At 41.2% G+C, this 23059-nt stretch overlaps 1 protein-coding gene across 1 annotated transcript in view; it reads right to left on the minus strand.

Moving 5' to 3' along the window:
• The window catches only part of LOC140629079 (anosmin-1-like), a 186393-nt gene that overhangs the window by 52354 nt on the left and 110980 nt on the right, over positions 1 to 23059 (minus strand). Inside the window, exon 4 of the mRNA XM_072818483.1 lies at positions 7748 to 7970. Within this exon, the coding sequence (XP_072674584.1) occupies positions 7748 to 7970 (223 nt within the window). The remainder of the gene's footprint in view (positions 1 to 7747; positions 7971 to 23059) is intronic.

Genomic DNA, 23059 nt, shown 5'->3' on the forward strand with positions numbered 1-23059 from the left:
CATAGCATTACCTCCTTTGCTTCTCACTTTCCCATTTTTACAAGAGGCCCTAAATCGGTTCCTGATTCTGAACGAGTATTTTTCTCCCCAATCAATGGGAGAGCAATTCTTTCATGTGCATTATTCTGAATAAACAATGTCACCGAGCTACGTCACTGGAGGTTCCCAAGGAATTCGCATGAGGCCACAGTCATGAAGACTTTGAAGACCCTGCTCCCATTTACCACGCTCTGCTTCTACCGATACAGTCTAAGGTCATTCTAACATGGTTCCCTGATTTGCTCACCTCTCCCATCTCAGAAAATTTGCCTTTTCAGGGAAAAATTATAAGGCTAAATGCTCTCATGTGGTCAGACCTTATAAGAATGATTTCCAAAGCGTAGATCTCTCGCATTCCCCAATTGATTGCTGGGCTCTCTCCTATAGGCTTATGGTTTAAAATTGGAAAATGATGAATTTATAGTGTTTGGTTTTGGCACGAGCGGCCGCCCTGCTGCAAAAGTCCCTCACAGGTGTCTCATTTTAAAGTAGTTAATCATTCTGATTTCTTTCTACCCCTACAGCGCATGCAAGTGGTCTGGCGACTGACAGATTTAAGAACCAGAGTTCAAAATCACAGCCATTATGGAAAGGGAAGTTTCAAACAAAGTTCTGTACTCGTAAGCTATGTAAAACCAACTGGATTAGTTAAGAGTCCATGGCCCCATGATGTTCGATGCCATCAGAACTTCGAACACCAGTTTTTTGGCGTTCAATTTCAAAGGAAATTGAAAACCGTGCAAATACAAAATGTAGACAATGTCTGACGCATATGAGTGATGTCACTGACTATCAACTCTGATTTTCATTTTGATCTTAATTCACACTAAGTCTTGTTGGGGGAAGCTTTAGAGTCCCTATACATTTAGGTGGGTGGAACTGTAGAATTTTAAAATAGCACCAAATAAATCAGATCAAAGGTCAGTGAGTTCTGCAAAATACTTTCTAGAAAACACATTTCCCATACCCACGGCAGTCTCTGTTTTGATTTGCTGATGGGTTGTCTCTGTACGTTGCCCTGTACCATAACCTTAGTATCTCAACTGATCCTCGCTGTGAGTTTGTGCTGTGGGTGAAGGGTTAATTGCCTACATTCTGAACATCAAGTAATTGAGTCTGGGGTTAGATTAAGTTGCCTGGAGCAATGACCCGATCTCAGCTTTTCTCTCCGAGTTTTCTGCTTCGTTCTACATTTTGAATGAGGAAGAGCCACTGAGAAAAGTCAAGAAAAGAGGCAGTTTTCATAGCTCTGCACATCTTTCTGATTCCCTCTTCACAGTGTTTTGTGATGATTATTCCCCTAAGTACAGGACAGAGGGTCTCCTCTACCTTCTCTGACTATTCCACTGCATCCCATTTTCTGTGGAATGAACAAGTAGCACGTCATGTGCATCATGTCAAGGCATCCCAGGCACCCATCTTTATGATCTACTACCAGCCATCTTGCCGGTTATCTCTGGTATGTTTTACATATATGTCACACAACCTACTTTTTAAACAGAGCTTTTCTAGGAACGCACGGCCAGGTACTTCCTACTACTACTATTTCTTTTCAGTCTGAAGTATCTTTCCTCCTCTTTTCTGACTACAGACACATGAATACTTCCAGACTCAGTCTGAATGCCAGCCCTCAGAGCTACTTACCCTACACCTCGCAGTTGGAAATAAAGCTTCCATTCTCCTGCCCCCTCTTCAAAGCTTAGCCTGTAACTGTCAAAAATGTGCACTGAACTCCTACTACAGAAGCTCACTGGATGACGTCCATCTTCCCCATGAAGTTGTACCCCCAGCCCTCAAGGAACAGGTCTCCTTCATTCCCACACCTCACAGTGGCCCAGGAGAGCACATTCTACAACAAGAAATGCTCAGTAAATGTCTGCTGAAGAACAGCCTAACCCACTGTCCCATTCCACCCTCAAGAATGTATCTGCAGAAGTCGGACGATAGAGACACAGTGACACAATCTTTGCACCAACGGGGTCAACCCCTCTCTGCTGGAGGGACTCGTTTTAGGGAAGGGAGAAAACTTAGCACGGGTATTTGCTTACTCTTACGTTTTTAAAAAGTAAATATGAAATAAAAATACAATAAAACTCAATTAGTGAATTTACAAGATGGAATGAATAGTTTTATTGCATTGAGAGAACTTTCCTCGTTTTAAACAAAAGACCAGTTCCTGACAATTCCTGAGAGGATGGTAATCCCAAAGTTTGCCGGTGGGTTTTTATCCCGAAGTAGGTCTCTGAAGACTTAGGTCAAGGAAAAAGTACCAAAGTGTGCTCAGAGAGAGGAAAACCCAATCTCGACAAAATGATTGCTTTGTATCATGTTTGCATTCCAGGCGGGTACTAGACACACTTTCTACCGAGGGGGTATGTGAAGAGGGTGGCCAAGGGGGTATGTGGAGAGGGCGGCCGCTGAGAACATTTTGTGATTCACATGGTTTCTTTTGTGCACAGTAAAGAGAAGATGGCTGGTTAGTTCTTTGAAATCCTAAAGCACATTCTCTGAGACAAGTTTCTCCTTGGCTCTCCTACGTATATTCCTCTAGAATAAATGCATCTCCAGTAAATAGTGCAGCCGCTGAAGTGACCTGAACTCATCAGCAGCAAAGCAAGCATCCGAATCCCCTTGCTATAAGGTTTTAATGTTGAATATCATTCAACAGCCAAGAGCCTTAATTGAACATAATGAGCATCAGAGCGATGTCAGTTCGCATTTCTTCATTTAACAAACTCTTCAATTATTATGTACAACAATCTTACGATTTGCATGTTGAGAAATGGTCCATCTGCTTTGCATTAGGGTCAGCTGGCTCTCTTGATTGGAAGTAACTCCAGCACTCAGCTGTAATTGTGTGCAGATGGGGCTTGGCCCCCCAGCCCCCAGAACCTCTAACCCCCACTCCCAGGTCTTCTGCACAGTCCTAGGTAGCTCACCCAGCACCCTACTTGTGTAGCCAGATGTGCAGAATGCATGTCTCCTCAGCGTGTTCTTTATTATGTAAATGACTGGACTTTTTCTACTTTAAATTATTTTTGAACACATGAGTCACCTGAAATCCACACTATTCTGTCAAAAATGTTACAACATCCCACAATGTGTGGCAATATAGGTGTATTTTCTTTAAAGCATCAGAAGTATTGTGGTGAAAATCAGTGATTAAAAAAATTCAGAAAATATAATAGAAAACTCAATGATGAGAATCAGCAGTTGCAAATCAAATCAACTTGATTGTTCCTTGTAAAAACATTTCTGTCAGGAGTCTAAATGTCAAAAAATTGATTTGTGAATAGTGGACTAGTCCATCTCTAAAGACTTTAAGTTTCAATATTTCACATACGAAGCTATTCATGGAAATATTAAGTCTATACCATCATTGGATCATCCAATTTGTTTGAAAACAAACTGATATGTGATTAGTTTCAGCTTATGCACGGTAAAGGGAAAAGAGGGATACCACAGATTCATCTCAATCCTTACATTTGGAAAACAATTTCAGCTTTTCTCCTGCCCTGCCTAACCAAGTGCCATTGCTGGAGGAGTCAGGAGAAGCAGAAGTTTGGGCAGTAAAATAAATCATATCATCTTCGGGAGGGAAGAGAGCCTAACTCAGCTGTAAACTGGCCTTGAAATAGGTCAGAGGGAGCAGCAAAGGGAAAACGAGTGCCTGGATACTTAATCCTTTTTTTTTTACCTGTGGAGAATCAGACTTTTAAACTTTCCTCAACTACACTAAGTTTTGCATTACAGGAAACTGGCACCTTGGGTAGCATTTACCCACATTAACATTTGCAAGCCTTCCAGGATGCCCTTAACAATTGTATTTGAAGGGCAAAGTGAAAAAAAAAATTGTTGTTTTCCTTTGTTTTAAACTCCAGAGGCATCAGCTAAGGATAATTCTTAACAGTATAAAGCAAATTAAATGCTCAAATATAATGCATTCCGTTGAACATCTTTTCAAAATATGCATTATTTTTAAGTGCTCAAGTTTGAGGCAACTGAGTGGCACAGTTAGGCATCTGACTCTTGACTTCAGCTCAGGTCATGATCTCAAGGTGGTAAGATCAGCTCTGTCAGGCTCTACAGCATGGAGTCTCCTTGGGACTCTCTCTCTCCATCTCCCTCTGCCCCTTGTCCCAACTCACTCTCTCTCTCTCAAACAAATAAATATATCTTTTTAAAAAAAACCCTCAATTTTGCAGCATCTAAAGCTTTAGAAGCCATAACATCAAGTATGTCCACCATCTTCCCTACCACAAACAAAGGAGGCTAAACAGAACACTTATGTTTCTGTATTTTAAAAATGTTTAGGGGCACCTGGGTGCCAGTGGTTGAGCATATGCCTCCAGCTCAAGTCATCCCAGAGTCCTAGGATCAAGTACTGCAATAGGCTCACTGTGGGGAGCCTGCTTCTCCCTCTGCCTGTGTCTCTGCCTCTCTCTGTGTCTCTCATGAAGAAAAGAAAGAAAGAAGAAAGAAAGAAAGAAAGAAAGAAAGAAAGAAAGAAAGAAAGAAAGAAAGAAAGAAAGAAAGAAAGAAAGAAAGAAAGAATAAATAAATAAATGTTTAACTGGGGCACCTGGAGAGCTCAGTGGTTCAGCATCTGCCTTTGGCTCAGGTCATGATCCCAGGGTTCCAGGATCAAGTACCGCACTGGATTCCCCACAGGGAGCCTGCTTCTCCCTCTACCTATGTTTTTGCCTCTCTTTGTGTATCTCTCATTAATTACTAAATAAATAAAATCTTTAAAATATATACATATATGAAACTTAGTGATTTAAAAAATTCAGAAAATATAATAATAGAAAACTCAATGATGAGAATCAGCAGTTGCAAATCAAATCAGCTCAGGTATACATATATTTATATAAATGCTTAACCTCATACACAATAAAGGAAAAAACAGGATGGAAGTTGACACCTATCAATTTACTACAGAAGCTGAGATAATTATTTATGCACAAATGAGCATTATATGCATGACTACCCTGATAGGGCACTACTGGACCAGATAGGGGCTGCTATCAGACTGATGCTATCCCCTCTACCCGATGACAAATAAGTGATTTTATCACATTAAAATATTTGATATTGATCCATCTTTTGATTGATCTCTACTATATTAATACAATAATTTGTGGTCCATTATGATAGTTGGATAGACTCAAAATGAAAATAGGGATGCCTGGGTGGCTCAGCGGTTGGGCATCTGCCTTCAGCTCAGGGCATGATCCCAGGATCCAAGATCAAGTCCCACATTGGGCTCCTCGCACGGAGCCTGCTACTCCCTCTGCCTATGTCTCTGCCTCTCGCTCTGTCTCTCATGAATAAATAAATAAAATCTTAAAAAAACAAACAAACAAAATGAAAATAATAGTTGAGCTGGCCCAGCTGGGAGCTAAGGTCACATGTATTTCTACTACCAGCTACCAAAAATCACCTGAGCAACGGCTTATAGCCTCAACTCCAGCACTTGTGGACTGGGAGTAGGACCAGCCCATCCCAACCCATGACGGGGTGCTGCTCCCTGAGGGAAAAGATGGCAAAGACCTAGCACGAGCAGAAAAGAGGAGGGCAAGGTGATCTCCCCCACTTGGTTCAGGTCAGTAAGAAGACAAAGCCCAGGCGAGCAGGACCCTGATGGCAGGTACTCTACAGACTGGCAAAGGTGATTTGCATGCAGACTGTCTGGCTGCGTGTGTTTGTCCTTGCAAAGCCAAGTGCTAGGTACAACTCAGCACCACTGTCCTCTCCTGAGAGTGAGCAAGCAGTGTGAGTCCTGGTCAGGGACGTGATTAGACAGTCCAGGTGCCTAATCAGCGAAGACAGTCACAGAAAGCATCACAGCAGGCTGTGGGGAGCCCTTGTGGCTCACATGTTCTTACCTGGTGGCATGTCAGAACCCCCCCCACCCCCCCAGCAATGTGGAAGCCAGCCTTCCTTCAGGGACTGCTCAACAGAGCAAGGGGGAAATACCTACATGGACTTATATATATTTTCAAAATAACAGTAATATTGTCCTAGGCTCACTAGGCAAAAGTCACCGTCAGGTCAAGAGTCTGTTTATTCTATTCCTGGTTAGCTCTCCAAGAATCACCTGTCTCTGCAAAAAACCCAAGTTAAGAGCTACTTTATAGAAGAGGGACTTCAGCACTTTTTAAAAAATTCATCATATTTAGTTAAGCATAGGTTTAAAACGTGAGTCTCTTTTAATAATTAATCATTTACGCTGGCCCTTTGTAGAATATTTCCCTTACTGTTGGTGAACCAGACATATTTGAAATTCATACGGACTCTTCAATGCTTTTAAATAAAAAGCATGTTTTAATTTATATGGCCTCTTTAAAACACCCTCCTTTTAAAACACTAAGGGTTTTTACAAATGGGTTTTCAACAGTCATTCTAAAAGCATCTTATTTTTATGGTAAATGTGAATACTTAAATAGTAAGTGATCTAGAATAACAGAAAAGGCTTCTTAATAGTAGACTTTAGAAAAATTAAATGCTGTTGTTTTGCAAAAGTGATTTTATGTAGTTTATGAGAGGCATGAAAACAGTAAAACTTTAAATCCATTAAGACATGTCACCTGATAAGACGGGGAAGGGGCAATTATTTTGAATTTGAGTCGTAATATTTATGCCAGGTTTCCCAAGACCCTATGCAAATACAAGGAAAACTGGGAGGACTGTACAGATTCGAGAGACAGTAATTCCAAGTGAGCACCAGAGGAAATGGGCAGGGACGTGAGTTCTGGGAGACTAGAGCCGTTGTGATAGTAAGAACAGACTTCTGAAAACAGCACATCACTCAACACTGGCACTGCTGGCAATACTCTTTTATACGGTTTAAAAATAACTGACCTATATTTGGGAAGAATATATACTTGGTGTCAGGGAAAGAGAGACGGAGGGAGGGAGAGATGACTCTCTCTACTTGTAATGAATAGTGCCTAGTGATTGATTCTATCTCACTCTTCATAGAAGACCCAAAGAACCAGCAAAATCTTGTCTCCCGGGATACTCTGATGGTACCCAAACCTGTACGTAACACAACAGAATGGGTTTGCTTTCAAAGAACCGAGTCACAATTCCCAGAAGAGGGAAGTAGCCCTTAGCATCAAGGAGTTTAGGGCTCTAGAAAGTGTCTGTGAATGTAAACTATTACATCTGCTAAACTGTTTGGTAAACTGCATCCCCGTCTTTGGAAGAAAGCTATTCCTCCATCTGGGTTCTCAAGACGCTAATCAAAATATTTCAAGTCCGTACAATGACACTTCTGTTCTTGGATTCTGCCAACAGGAAAACCACAAAACCCATGCGTTTGTTATGCGTTTTTCAAGGGTGCCCCACGCCCAGCCTATTTTCCAAGGATTTAAATCAATTTGCTCCCATGTCCACGGCGCAGCTTACTTGACTTACTCCCCGTGCGGAAAAGTACGAGGAAGTTCGTGAAGTGATGACCTTCCTAAACGTTCGCTCTAATAAGAAGGACTTGCCCCGCCCCAGAATGAGTGCATCGTGGCTGATCTGTATGGTCCAGTAATATTTTCAGAAGTTTCCGTGTGTCACAGTGTGTTTTCTGACCCTTTTTCTTCTCTTTCTTTGATTGACATCCTTACACACTCACACACACACACACACACACACACACACACACACACCAGTGACTCTGTGAGGTTCCCGTCACATCAGCTCTCCTCCTTACCTTTGTATAGCGTCTTGGGCACCTGACAGGTGTGTCCACACCCGTTCGAACAACACTTCTTAACCCCAGAGCACTCGTTGTCAGCTTCACAACTTTCCACACAGGCGGCGGCAAACCCACTGGCTTTCTCCGGGGCTGGGCAGTCGCCCTGCTTCACCGACAGGATGTACTTGAGGAACTCACAGCTCGTCAGGCATTCATAGTTCTTCTTGGGGAAGAGAGGCTAAAGAGAGAAGAGGAAAATTTCACTTATTTTTTAAGGATTTTGGTTTCTTTAAGTGATCTCCACGCTCAACGTGGGGCTCGAACTTACAACCCCGAGATCAGGAGTCTCATGCTCTACCGACTGACCCAGCCTGCTCCCTGGAAAGAAAACTTATTAAAGATACATGATGCTTGATTTCCAAGACACTGGAAAGGAAGGTAAAAATTCTTATTTGGTCAAAATTTCCCCAGAATATAATTCTTTTTAATTGAGAGAGACAGCAAGAGAGAGCATGAGGGAGAGGAGAGGCAGACAGAGAGAGCAGACTCCCCGCTTAGCTAGGAGCTGGGTATGGGGCTCAGTCCCAGGACGCTGGGATCATCACCTGAGCCGAAGGCAGACACGCAACCAACTGAGCCACCCAGGTGCCCGCCCTGGAATGTCTTACGAAATAAATGTATTTGCTTTCTTTTCCTCCTAAAGAACTAATATTTTATGCTAATTTCTAAAAGGAATCTGACCCATGAGTTATAACATTATCCTGCAAGCAACAGATCTCCTCAGTTATACATACACACGTTCAACAAAGTATGACATTCTGAGTTAAATGTAGTTGTCAAATAATTGATTAGAAATATTCATGAAGCGTCTCTACGATTTGAGGGCCCCCTTTGGACTACTGTAGACATACACAGATTTTAATTCTTTAATGAGTCATTCTGTTTACGTGTTAAATGCTAATCACAAGGCCTTAGCTGTAGGCCTCCGGGAACTTTGCAATCCTCACAGCAGTAATATTTGCTGATATCTTATCAAAAAGTAATCTTAGCCTCCCTTAACTGAACATATTTTAAGAATATCCGGTTTCTAGAGCTAATGTGCAGATGCAACCGCCTATCAATACGGAATTATCAATAAACTACACAGTGAAAAAGATGAATCGTCGTTACCTGTGACACAGCCAGGTTCTGAATAGCCTCTAGCTGATGATATTTCAGTTGAACCCAGAATCAATCAAACTGATTGGTCGCTGAGCTCTGTGGTCACTGAGCTTTGCAACTAGTGAGAACAGGTATTCCTGGATTTATTTAGAGTCGCATTATGGAAAGAGTGTGAGTAACGGAAAGAACTAGCTATCAAATGCATCTTTCTCCTTAGGAACACAGGTTCAGGACAGCATTTGGTTGCCACTAGAACATAAGAAGCAATCGGAGGATATGGGCTTCTTTCTGCCGCACAAGTAGGGAGCTGCTGAGGATCCTAAAAGCAGCCCCACCCCCAGGAACAGAGGGAAATGGCCTCACGCTGCGGCGTCCCTTCGCCTGGCGGAGGACGGCTGCCAGGGCCCTCACTATCATCCTAACTTTCAGCCTACCCCTCCTTTGGCCTGGACAGCTGGTTGCCAAGATTGCTACCCACATCCCAACCGAGCCCCCTACACCCGCTTTCACCTGCAGCACACCTGTCCAGCCTGGCAGATTCCCAGCCGCCCGTTGTCCCCTCTGCAGCGGTGCCTCGTGGTCGCGGAGCTTTGCTTTGTGAGCCAGGCCTGCAGGCCGTGGGTATGGCGCCCCCACACCCCGCTTCCCTCAGCTGCGGGACGCAGGCAACGCCACAGGCCTCGGTGGTGGCGGAGCCCAGGGACCGGGAAGCCGGGTGGCGCGGAGCACGGCTCACACCCCGCCCGGAGGCCCCTGAGCTGCCCCTCCCCGTGCACGAAGCCTGAACTGTCAGGGGCTGAGACAACTCAGCGTGCCCCGGGCGACGCGGACACCCGTGTCTGAGAGTGACTCCGGGGAGGGCCTGGCGGCTCTTGACACCGGAAGCAGGAGATCTTCAAGGAGGCCACGTTGTTTATTGTTTGACTTCTTCTAGAAATAAGAATGGTAGCGCGGGTGAACCCAGACCAGGGGTGGGATCCGAGCCTCGTGCGGCTGAGTGCCCCAGGCCGCCTGCTGCTCCACGCTGATGACTAACCGTGACTCATGCCGCAGCACCTGGTAACGCCTGCTGGTGGGTGACCGAATGCGGCTCTCCAGCACCTGGTCACACCTGGGGAACACCTGACAGCACCCGCTACCACTTGTAAGGCTGCCCATGCGCTGCCTGCTGCTTCTCATAATGACTGAGTATGGCTCTCTACCATCTGGTGACATCTGGTGACGCCTGCCAGCCTGCTGCCCGCTGCTCCTCGCTGACGCTTATGACCCTCTAGGCAGACAGGCCATCCCCAGGTAGCCTGGCGGGAGAATGTTAGCGAATATTGAGGACTAGTAGCCAGAAGTATCTCACACCATGGTAGAGGTGTGTTAACAACAGAGGGTTAAAAAGGAATGAAAAAACCCTCCCCATCATCAAAGTCCCTGCTGTAAGGAGTGAGGAGGAGAGAAAGGAATGTTTCTACCTTGTTTCCAAAAAGACGGTTAATGATCTCCTGTTATTTCTCATGTTGATGGTGACCAGAAATATCATGAAAAACCCCAAACGTGGTAACGTCAGGACAAGGACCTATCCCAGTAACCCTGGGTAACTCTGACACCAGCGCAAATTGTTCCATGGTGCTGCTCCTGGTTCATTCCCCAAACACTGTTGCATTAAAAATCTGCATACAGGGCAGCCTGGGTGGCTCAGCGGTTTAGTGCCGACTTCAGCCCAGGGCCTGATCCTGGAGACTTGGGATCGAGTCCCACGTCGGGCTTCCTGCATGGAGCCTGCTTCTCCCTCTGCCTGTGTCTCTGCCTCTCTCTCTGGTCTCTCATGAATAAATAAATAAAATCTTAAAAAAAAAAAAAAGAAAAAAGAAAAAAATCTGCATACAGGGGCCCCTGGGTGGCTCAGTGGTTATGTGTCTGCCTTTGGCTCAGGGCATGATCCTGGGGTCCTGAGATCAAGTCCTGAATCAGGCTCCCTACAGGAGCCTACTTCTCCCTCTGCCTGTGTCTCTGCCTGTCTCTCTCTGTGTCTCTCATGAATAAATAAAATCTTTTTTAAAAATTTGCATACAGGGTGGCTGAGGGGCTCAATTAGTTAAATGTCCAACTCCTGGTTTCAGCTCCAGGTATGATCTTAGGGCCCTGGGGTCGTGCTCCATGTCAGGCTCTATGCTGGCGGGGAGCTTGCTTCTCCCTCGTGCTTTGCCCATCCCCCAGAGGTCATGTGCTTTTTTCTAAAACAAATAAATCTTAAAAAATAAAAGCTGAAAACCTGTACATGACTTAGGATGATAAATGCTATATTATGTGTATTTTTTTTAAGAGTTTATTGATTCATGAGAGACACAGGGAGAGAGAGACAGAGACACAGGCAGAGGGAGAAGCAGGCTCCCCATAGGGAGGTTGATGTAGGACTCGATCCCAGGACCCTGGGATCTTGCCCTGAGCTGGAGGCAGACGCTCAACCACTGAGCCATCCAGGCGTCCCTACATTATGTGTATTTTATACCACAATTAAACAAAAACCTATGTAAGAGCGAGACATGTGTGTATCCCGTGGGACAGGTGCAGTGACAGCATAAACTGTCATGTTCTTCGAGGTGGCAATACCACATGACCATTAAGCAGAAGGGAAGAGCTCACACTCCAATTAACAGAAAGGGGGAGACCTAAACACTAGCTAGAAGTAGCATAACCTCAAAGTTTAAATTACAATCGTGGACGTCAAATAAATGATTAACTCCTAGTCGAAGTACTGTCTGAATCTAAGAACTTTCCAGGTAAACCTTAGAAGGAAGGCTGTGGTTTCAATACCGAAGTCCCACACATTGGTAGCAAGTTAATTTTTTAGAAAGTTTGTAACAGTGAAAGAGTCGATTCTTCAGGCTTTTCTCCCTTCCTCCGTTTCTCAGTTCATTTTTCCTGCCTGGTACTAGATGTGTTTTACTTTGTTGGCTTTTGAATTTCTAAATGTAGGTCCAACCCTAACTTTGGAATCAAAGTCCGTGAAGGGAGCTGTAAGAATGATGATGGAGTGTTTGCCAGCCTTTCTCTCTCAACAAACTGTATACATCACAGGGCACTGAAAGACCTTGGTTACCAAAATCAGTTGGCCCACATGGGCTGAAATTTCCAAGTAGAAATAGTTTTATTAAATCTGGCAAGTGTTTACTGCTTGTTAACTGGGAAATCGCCGTGGCTTAGTTCGCACCACGGCATAATCACATCAGCTCCATGCAAGCTTCACAGAGGAACCCAGGGATGAATGGGGACTCAGATAACGAGGTACGGGCTCCCTGCTCGTGTTGCTCTCATCATCTGTGTGCCAAGCGCCACACCCTCGAACTGTGAGGGACAGGAAAACAACGGTGGCATCTCCTCATCTTCATAATTTACTTAGGGAGCAAATGGGGCAGAATTAAAAACAAAAACAGGGGCCGACCCAGATCGGAAACATTTTCTCCCAGTGAACATAAGAACGATCATAATTAGGACAATAATTTAGATAATTTAGATCTCCTGGTTGATGTCAGAGGTGTTCTATTTATTTAATATTTCTCCTTTTTGGTATGGATTCAAAAACGTGATTGTGTGTGTGTGTGTGTGTGTGTGTGTGCCTGTGATTGTTTTGAGAACCATGGAAACAAATGTGGGAACAAAAAAGGTTCATCTTTGCACCAGAGCTTTCTAGACTGGTCCATGAGCCTGAAATAGTACAAATAGCGTTATGAATATTACATGAGACGCTGCATACAAAGGAGTAAGCGCTATTATGCAGAGTTGGCCCACAATGGGTGCTCAATAGGAGTAGAGTAATTGGTATCTCTTTTCTTTTCCCATGCTACAAGTTTACTGTTTAACATTTCCAAATTCTTCTGTTACTCTGACAAAAATGTTTTAAGATCCAAAGACAGAAAGTTGGCTCTGCTTCTTCTACGGTGATCATCCACAAGTCTCCAATGTGCTACCGTCAGAGTAAGCACTGAAATCTCCACAGGGGGAATGCTGCCCTGCTGGCCTTTATAAGAAAGAAAAAAGTCTAAGTTTTGAAGATCATCTTACAAATACATGGATTTGATACAACAATCTTACAGAAGAATTCTATTTAACTGTTCCATTGTTTATTTCTACTGAAGGCAAATTTTGATGTTCTCTATCAATAATCTCAGATAATTATCTTGGATGAGGTTGAAAACTATTAATGGTCTGAATATAAATTGGAGAATTTATGGTATGTGTATGCAGGTCTCTCACTATGCCTTTAAGCGTAGCTTATTAAGAATGTACTAGTTGAATGGAATAAAGGATCAAAATGAGTGCAAGTCAGTGAAAATGATGTGTGAATATTAATACTCTAGATATAGAGAAAATGTGTAAATTGGTCCACTAATGGCCAGTTGTAAATCCTGTGAACAAAGATCATTCAGTGTCAATAAATACACTTCTGACCAATAAGCACCTACTATTTCTTGTGATATTACTAGTTAATTATTGGTAGACTCATCAAGAGGGATGTAAAAAATTTAGAAAAGATACAAGTCATCCAAATCATTAGGAGTATAATGCCCATCAACTTCATGGTAAATGAAAACCATCTGCGGTAACACGGATATATGTGCGAAATGTGGTATTTCTTCTTTATGAAATTCTATCAAGCTATTTAGGCAAACTATTCATTGTAAAATTAATGTAACTACAACTGCTTTATAAAACTATTCATATGAATCATTGCACTAATCACACAAATGGCAATGTTTGCTAGTCAGTGGCTCCAACTGAAAATTTGGAAAAGTCATGGTTACTATGCTCATTAATTTTTGTCCATTGTTTCTTCTGCTCTTTCCCTATACAAAACTCAGAACAGAATACTCTTCAAAGATGATGTATTTTTCTAGAATAGTTACTATCTCATGGTTGTCATCGTGAACTCAAAGAAGGGCTGGATAAGGCAAAGTACTATAGTAAATGAAAACACTCTTGGGATTAGGTGAAAGATCCTTAATATTTTATGGAATATTATATATTAGTTAATTCTTAGGAATCTCTCCTACATCCCAATTCTTAGCGTAAAAACTAAAATGTGTTTCTTAGTGCCTTATCTAGGCAATATGCTAATCTCAACGTGCCTGGCAAATGATAAAAATAAAGTGAAATCCTTACAATAGTAGGTTAACAGTTCTTGGATGTTTCTGTAAAAGATGTTATCATCTTTGTTTTGTTTGGTATAAAATGCAAGGTACTATACAATAAAATAATTTATGCAGTAATCATGGAATGATGAATATAAAAACATTCAATTCGCAAACTTAGTATGTTAGAAATCCTATATATATATGAGGCCTCAGATATGGAGAGAACATTGCACTTGGTATTTAATTCAATTCAACAGAACTGTATCATGCATCAAATATAGCAGCCTTTCCAAAGAGCCAGAGCCGGGGCAGGGTTTTTTTTCCTGCTGCAGCCAATAAGCAAATGCCACCATGAATACAGAATCCCTCTTCCAGGTGCTTTGCTTGCTCATCTCACTTATTCCTCCCCAATCCCCATAACCATTATTATTTCCATTGTACAAATGAGGAAACAAGCTCAGGGAGATTATAATTTATCCCAAATCACAGAACAGGTAAGGGTGTGGGCCACTATTACAGCCAGCGGATTTCTAAAGGCCACAAGGTATCTCTGGGTAAACTAAGAAAAGAGCTAAACCACTGGCTCTCAACTGGCTTTCCTATTAGGATCACCTGTGAGCATCTAACTCTTGAAATATCAAGGAATAGAGGGAACACATTGCAGATAGGTTCTTCTATAAATGCATGTATGGAAATCATATATATATATATACACACACACACATATATATGTAAATTATATATATGTAAATCAAAAGGGCAGGAATCTCATCCAGGAATATTGATTAAAAACAAGCAACACTGAAATATTGCTTGTACTATTGAATTTCAAGGATAAAAATATAATTTTTCAGGCATCCAGGTTGAAAAGGCAGGTTGATTATAATGGAGGAAATATAGTTTCCCCCCAATTAGTACCTCCCTACAAAATCTAATGTGTAGGGATCCCTGGGTGGCGCAGCGGTTTGGCGCCTGCCTTTGGCCCAGGGCGCGATCCTGGAGACCCGGGATCGAATCCCACATCGGGCTCCCGGTGCATGGAGCCTGCTTCTCCCTCTGCCTGTGTCTCTGCCTCTCTCTCTCTCTGTAACTATCATAAATAAATAAAAATTAAAAAAAAAATCTAATGTGTAAAGCCAATACAATGACTATATAATAATAAGTAAAATAAAAAAATATATTATATATAAAATCATATATAAGCTGTTATTTAAATGTATATGTGACAGAAACATTCTGAAATACAGAAAAACTCATAGAATATAGCACCCATGAGCCTTTCTTGCAAAGTGATGCAATGCCAAATTCAGCCATTCTACAGATAAACAGGAAACAAGAATAAATGGGCTACTATAATAGTACCCAAAAGATGGGCAACCTGGGTGGCTCAGCGGTTTAGCCCCGACTTCAGCCCAGGGCCTGATCCTGGAGACCCAGGATCAAGTCCCACATCAAGCTCCCTGCATGGAGCCTGCTTCTCCCTCGGCCTATGTCTCTGCCAGTCTCTCTCTCTCTCTCTCTCTCTCTCATGAATAAATAAAATCTTTTAAAAAATAGCACCCAAAGAAAACAACACACACATTTATATGTTATGTGAGAAAAGACTGTGCAATCCAATTTGGACTTCATATATAATGGTAGGCAAAGTTTGCTGTGAACATTTTTAAAGAAAATGGTATTTATGGACTCCATTAAAAACTAAGATACGGTAAAAAAAAAATTTTTTTTTAAGATTTGTAAGTAATCTCTATACCCAGCATGGGGTTTGAACTCATAACCCTGAAATCAAGAGTCACATGGTCCACTGACTGAGCCAGCCAGGTGCCCCAAAATATGATCAAATTTAGAAGCAAAGTGTAAAGAAATTACCATAAAATACTCAATCATTTTATCATCTACATAAATATAGAACTAAAATTGAATAAAGTAGGAATTATAGTTAAGGAAGAATAATATAATAAAACTAAAAATTAGGAAATAATAATGTTAGAAAAATTGGTCGATAGGATATGTATGAGGAATATATAGGTAACTTACAATGAACTTAATTTTTAGGGCATCAGTATATAATAAAACAAATATAAAATTTTTGAAATAATGCTTTTGATCTCATAATATTTTTCATAATCTTTCTCTCCCTGAAATTTAGCAGTTTCTTATTCTTCTATGACACTCAAAAAATATTAAACTTCAAGCATTAAAAACTAGCATGCACAGAAATGCCAGATTAAAAAAAAAAAAAAAAAAAAAAAGAAATGCCAGATAAGATGTCTGCTTAATAGTAATATATCAGGGTCCCCAAGAGCATTCCCAGGTCAGGTGGTGATTCACCAGGGGGACTCACAGAACTCAGCATATAGTCCCACTCTGGGCTGTGATCTACTACAGCCAAATCCGGAACAGGGAAAACGTGCACAGTTTATAGTCCGGAGCAAACCAGGCATAAGCTTCCGAGAGTCCTATCATGGTGCCATCACACAGGATGTGCTTGGTTTCTCACATCAGGACTTGAGACAACACATGTGCAATGCTGTCACCAGGGAAGTTCAGGAGACACTCTGTGTCCAGAGTTTTTACTGAGGCTGGTCACCTGCTGCCTAGCATGGACCAAAAATCCAGACTCCCAGGAGGGAACAGGTGTCCATCATAAGCCACACTGCTTGTACCAATCCTGCAAGAACACTGAGCACCAATTACCAGCCAGGGAATGGTATGAACCCTCCCCAAATCGAAGTTCCTGCCTACTGGGCAAGGGCCCACCTCTTAATTCGGAATTTCTAAAGAGAGCAGTCTTAGGTTTGCTATGGAAACTCTTTAGCACAGGTAACCATGGCTATTCTGGGTAGTAGAATTTGGAGTAATGGTTTGGTTTTACTCGCCTGTTGATTGTTAAGTTTTTAATGTGCATATATAGTTTCTATAAAATAATAAAAAACATTATAGTGAGTGTTAAAAAAAACAACTAAAACTTCCAGTTGCATCTTTCAAAGAAGAAACCTGAGTACTAAGTATGCATGAAATAGAAAAAAGCATTGTCAATTCAAATGTTTGTAATTTATTCGTGGAAATGCAATTATAATTTGCCTGGAAACTCAATTATACACACCAATTTGTTAGATGGGATTACAATTAATTTGTTTCCCGGGCAAATTATACACCTTGGCCATGAATAATACAAAATAGGAGACAATCAGAAATATGCATATTAGGGAAGTCACTTCCAATGAATACATATGTTTTGTCAAATTAAGTCATCTTATGTATCTCAACTTCCTCTTCCTTGACCTGCTTTTCTTTATTTTTGAAGGCAAATGTGTCACCGTGTATGGAAATATCAATGGTCAGATGGCTCCACTGGGAGAAACACTCCAGAATGTTGCTGGAAGATCTCTGGAAGATCATGAAGCACACATTTGATTCCAGAAATTCAAAAACTTCCAGAGAGTCAGGGACAGCAAGGATCCTCCAGTTAAACTATCATTTCCTTCTCTCCCCTTCTGCCTGCGTTTTGTTACCCAGAGTGACCAGGCATGCACATGAAATAATCAGCCCATGGAAGGATTTATATACTAATTGATAAGCCAAACTGCCATTCTAGGTACTAGGAATCAAATGATGAAAAAGAAAGTATGAAAATGATGCTCTGCTATGATTACAGTGTATATGTTTGCTAGTGAGCGGGCAGTCATTAAACAGTTTAATCTGTATTAAAACAAGGCAGACACAGAAAGTAATGGAAGTACACATGAGGTCAAAGAGGATTAGACTAATGGAATGGACAGTCGGGGGGTAAAAGAGTGTAGGGAATAGTCAGTGGTATTGTAATAGTGTTGTAGGCTGACAGATGGGCGCTGGCTACACTTATGGGGAGCAGCGAAGGTGCACCGAAGCTGAATCACTCAGTTACACCTGAAACCAATAGAACATTGTGTCAACTCGACTTTAGTAAAAGAAGTAATAGTAAATAAGCCTTTAAAAAGGATTAAACCAAGAGAAAGCTATTTCTTTTTTTTTTTAACAGCTTAAGTAAGCTGTTTGCAACTAAGCTTGTTAACACTATATAATGAAAATGTACAAAGAATAATGTGCTTTTTTGGTTAAGGTTTAAGGCAAAGACATTCGTTAATAAGGAGTCTTCAAATATGAATATTCCAGAATTTCTCTAAGCCATCTGATCAGAACTACTGTCAAAGAGAAAGCTCTTTAAAAACATAAGTTATTGGGGCACCTGGGTGGCTCAGATGCTTAAGCGTCTGCCTTTGGCTCAGGTCATAATCTCAAGGTCCTGGGATCGAGTCAATGCATCAGGCTCCCTGCTCAGTGGGCACTCTCCTTCTCCCTCCCCCTCTGCTGCTCCCTCTGCTTGCGCTCTCTCTATAATGAATAAATTAAAAATCTTAAAAAAAAAAAAAAGCCATCTATATTTAGGATGAGTTACATGATGTGAAAGACAAAGGAATATTCTAGAATGAAGGACTAGCAAATACATCAGTCAGGTAGGAGCTGTATGATTTGGAGGCAAAATTAATTCTACAAGTCTCAGTGTCTTCAAACATAAAAGGGGGATAATTACGATTACTGTGTAATATTACCCTAAGTATTAAGTATGTAAACAATTAGCACAGGTTTTAGCACATATAAAAGTTGAAATTAGTGTTAGCCACTAAGATGAGTACCTGAATTTTTTTTTTTAAGATTTTATTTATTTATTCATGAGAGACACAGGCAGAGGGAGAAGCAGGCTCCCTAAGGGGAGCCTACCGGGGGCCTCAATCCCGGGACTCCAGGATCATGCCCTGGGCCAAAGGCAGACGCTAAATCGCTGAACCACCCAGGGATTCCTCATACCCGATTTTTTAAACATAGTTCTAGGAATTCTACAAAGCAATGGGAAACAGTATAGGTTAATAATGGATTGCCTAAAAGCCTCATATAAATAATTTCTCTTAAAGAGAAACAAATTCTAGAGGTGCCTGCCTGGCTCACTTGGTAGAACATGCAACTCTTAATCTCAGGATCATGAGTTCAAGCCCCACGTTGGGCAAAGAGCCTCCTTAAAATTAAAAAAAAAAGAAGAAAAGGAAAAAGAGAGGAACAAATTCTAAAGTTGTGAAATGTAGTTGTTCACTCTTTGACTTATATTTTTAAGTTTCTAATATTTTTTTAAATTTTTATTTATTTATGATAGTCACAGAGAGAGAGAGAGAGAGGCAGAGACATAGGCAGAGAGAGAAGCGGGCTCCATGCACCGGGGGCCCGACGTGGGATTCGATCGCGGGTCTCCAGGATTGCGCCCTGGGCCAAAGGCAGGCGCTAAACCGCTGTGCCACCCAGGGATCCCTATTTTTAAGTTTCTAAACAGGCTTTCATCTCAAAGAATTTTGCAAACATTGCCTAACTCTGCAAAACCATCACACCCATCCAAGTTACAAGTAGAAGCATACTTTAGAAAAAATACAGACTTTACCTTTTTACAAACTAGAAAAGTTTGTAAAAACTTTTTGCACCCCCAATTTCACTGCTGGTAGGGAGGTTCCCCATACAAGTGGGGTGTCCTACAATTCAACTCATTACTGACACTATCTACCTGGAAACAGCTTCAGATCCCACAGGGAAAGGCTCAGTCCCACAAGACCACCTCCTCTCCCCTCACAAGTCCAAAAGGAAAAAGAAATAGAAAAAAAGAAATCTAAAGAAACAAAAGCAGAAATGAGGTGATGGAGTTAGCAGAAAAGAACATTTATTTATTTATTTATTTATTTATTTATTTATTTATTTGAAGACACTATCTTTAATAACATAATGCTACTTACAATCTTAAACCTATAATGTGGAAGCCAAAAAAAAAAAAAAAAAAAAGATAAAGTTTTTCTAAGAAACTACTTGAATTATAAAAGAACAGAAATTGAAAAAATTAGTAAACTCAATTCTACACCAAAATTTCAAATGTTGGCTTTATAAGAAAGTTCTACAAAGCTTTCAAGAATCCATTTCACAAAAGCTAATATAATTCTGATATCAAAAATGACCAAGATAATGGGAAAAAGTAAATCATAAGTTACTTATGAAAATATATATACAGGCACCTATATACACACCTACACAAATAGAGACACACACACACACACACACCTAAAAATACTATTAACAAATAGAACCAACAAAAGAACAACATAGGATCTCTAACTAGGATTTATTTCAGGAATTCAAGGACGGATCAACATTAGAAAATCTATCGATCTTAGTCACTAGATGAATAGACTAAAGTAAAAGACCAAATTATCATTTAAATAAATGGAGAAAATGCAGTTAATAAACCCCATATTCATTTCAGGTTAATCCCACTGGTACACCAAGAATAGAAGGAAACTTACGTAATATGATACAGAACATTTTTTTTATTTATAAAGAAAATAACATTTTAAAAGTCATTATAAATCTGCTTTGTCTGTCCAGGAATGTAGGAGAAAGACCTGCATGACACTTCCAGAAGTAAAAATGAAGAAGTGAAAACTATGCCTGATGGCATCTTAAAGATGTTAGACACCATAGAAAGAAAAAGATCACTTGACGGCAACTTGAAGACACAATGATAAAAATTATCAAGATAAAGAAGAGAAGGGGAAAGATGAAGAAAAAAAACATCATCAGAGACTCAGTGACCCAGGCCATAATACAAAGTTTATCACATACAATTAGAGTCCCAGAAGGAGAGGAAACAGAGAATGGGATAGAAAAAATATTGGCTTCTACATAGGGGCACCCAGGTGGCTCAGTCCTTGAAGCATCCGACTTTTGATTTTGACTCAGGTCATGATCTCAGGGTCATGAGATCAAGCCCCAAGCTGGGCTTTGTGTTGGGCATGCAGTCTGCTTGAGGTTCTCTCTCTCTCTCTCTGCTCCCCCCACTCATGCTCTCTTTCAATAAATAAATAAATAAATAAATAAATAAATAAATAAATAAATAAGAGAGAGAGAGAAAAGATATTGCTGATATATAAAAAATCTGATTAAAACTAGAAGCCCAATCAGAATTACAATTAGAAGTATCTCCATGACCCCCAAGCAGAAGAAATATAAAGGCTACTCAGTCAAAATTTACCAATGCTTAAAACCAGATATAGAAAGAAAATCTTCAAAGCAGACAGGAAAATAAAACGAATTTATACACAGCTATCTTAGAGGGACACCTACATCCCTGCTGCACCAGTGCAGCCCCTGGTCCCGCAGCCTCAGAGCCACCTGCTGGACATGCAGATGCCGGGTGCCCACAGCACACACCCACTCAATCAGAACATGCACTTCTAGAAGATGCCCAGGTGATCTGTGTGCACCATGGAATCTGAAAAGCACTGCTCAGGGCCATCCTGGGAGGCGGGGTAGGCAACTGCACGTGAATGCATTCAAGTCCTCCCAGAGCAAAGGTACACAAAATCACGTCCTCAGACTGTGAGCCCCTGGCCACAGCCCCTTGTCTCCCCTTCTTCCACCCAGACGGTCTCAGAGAACGAACTCAAGCATAAATAGTCGTGGGCATTCGGTCTACATTTCCTCCCATATACCTTATTCTACAACTCAGAGTTCTACGGATGGATGGCTCCTCTTCCAGTGAAACCCTCTGACAGGCTTCTGGTCACCTCGTAATGACAAAATTCCTTTTAAGTGCCACCTCCCTGACCTATCACAGAATTCAAGTGTTAACCTTGCCCTCCCCTTCATAGTGAAAATGGCTAATATTTATTCAATGTTTCTCATGTTCAGACACTGGTTAAGTGCTTTTCATGCATCTTTTATATTTTCCTTAAATTTGATGCTCTTAGAATTTTCAGGCTATTCCCTTAACTCTATCTACTCTGCCCCTCTTTTCAAACAAGATAGGTCTTTAAATCATTCAGAATAATCTCCAGCCTCGGCCTCTTATCAATTTTCAAAACTCATTAATTCTCCTCTAACTGAATCTCACATAATTCTATATTCCCCCAGCATCATATAAAAATGCAATTAAAAATTGAGTCTATTTCAAAAAAATGGGGGGGCCTACATTCTATGGAGAACATGTCCCATCAAGACAACATAAACTACTGAACAACCCTAAAATGTCACTCAATATTCTTGATTTTCTCATTTTCCAGGACTATAAAATTTGATATAATGAGGATAATAGCTTCCTTGTAAGATGACGGGTAAAGAACTCTCACAACAATTGTAAAACTTCACGAGCATTCCTTGAAATGTTTCCATTCCCTGACTCCCGCCATCCCCTACATTGAAAAGGAAACTGGGACAGAGTGTGCTCTTTCCACCCCCGCCCAGAGATCCCATTCCAGAAATATAATACCTTTACATTTTCAATATTTGCATTATGAAATGGTAAAGGTAAAGTTCATCATTTGTAAAAATAAAACTTGACTATTTATAATACTAAAAACTAGCATTTCTTGAAAACGTGCTACATGCCAGCCACCCCAGCCTCCACCGCATCTCATAATCACTCCTGGCTACACACCGGATTTCACCAAGGAACGTGGAGCTTTCAGAAGAAACCGTGCACAAACTCCACATGACACCCTCCAATGCACCTGGCTCTGATTCCTGTGCCCCCCCCCCCCCCCCCACACACACACCTGGGCATAGGATATCATTCTCTAATTCAACACTCACTCGTTTCTTCCAGTACCTTTAACTCTCTTATAGATGTCCCAGATGGGAGAGGGTACCGCTTCCATTCCTGAAGGGATGCATGTACTTAACACCCTACATTTTAAGACATAGACCTGGGTTTTGGAGCACTGGAAGGGTAACAAGTTTTGAGTGCAAGGAGCTTCCCATAGGAGCATGACAAATCGTAACCACTTTAGTTTCTGGTGTGTGTTTTCAGGAGTACATCCAAAGCAGTAAGGAGCTTTGTTCTTCCTGCAGTTCCTAGATGTACCTTTCACGAACTATTATTTTGCATAATCAAAGCTCCCTTCTTGTTCAAGGGTGTTTAAGCACAGATGGTTGGCCAACAACTTTACATGAGAAAGAGGCTCTAATTTATTTC

Source organism: Canis lupus, chromosome Y, assembly GCF_048164855.1.
Source record: "Canis lupus baileyi chromosome Y, mCanLup2.hap1, whole genome shotgun sequence".
NCBI lineage: Eukaryota > Metazoa > Chordata > Mammalia > Carnivora > Canidae > Canis > Canis lupus.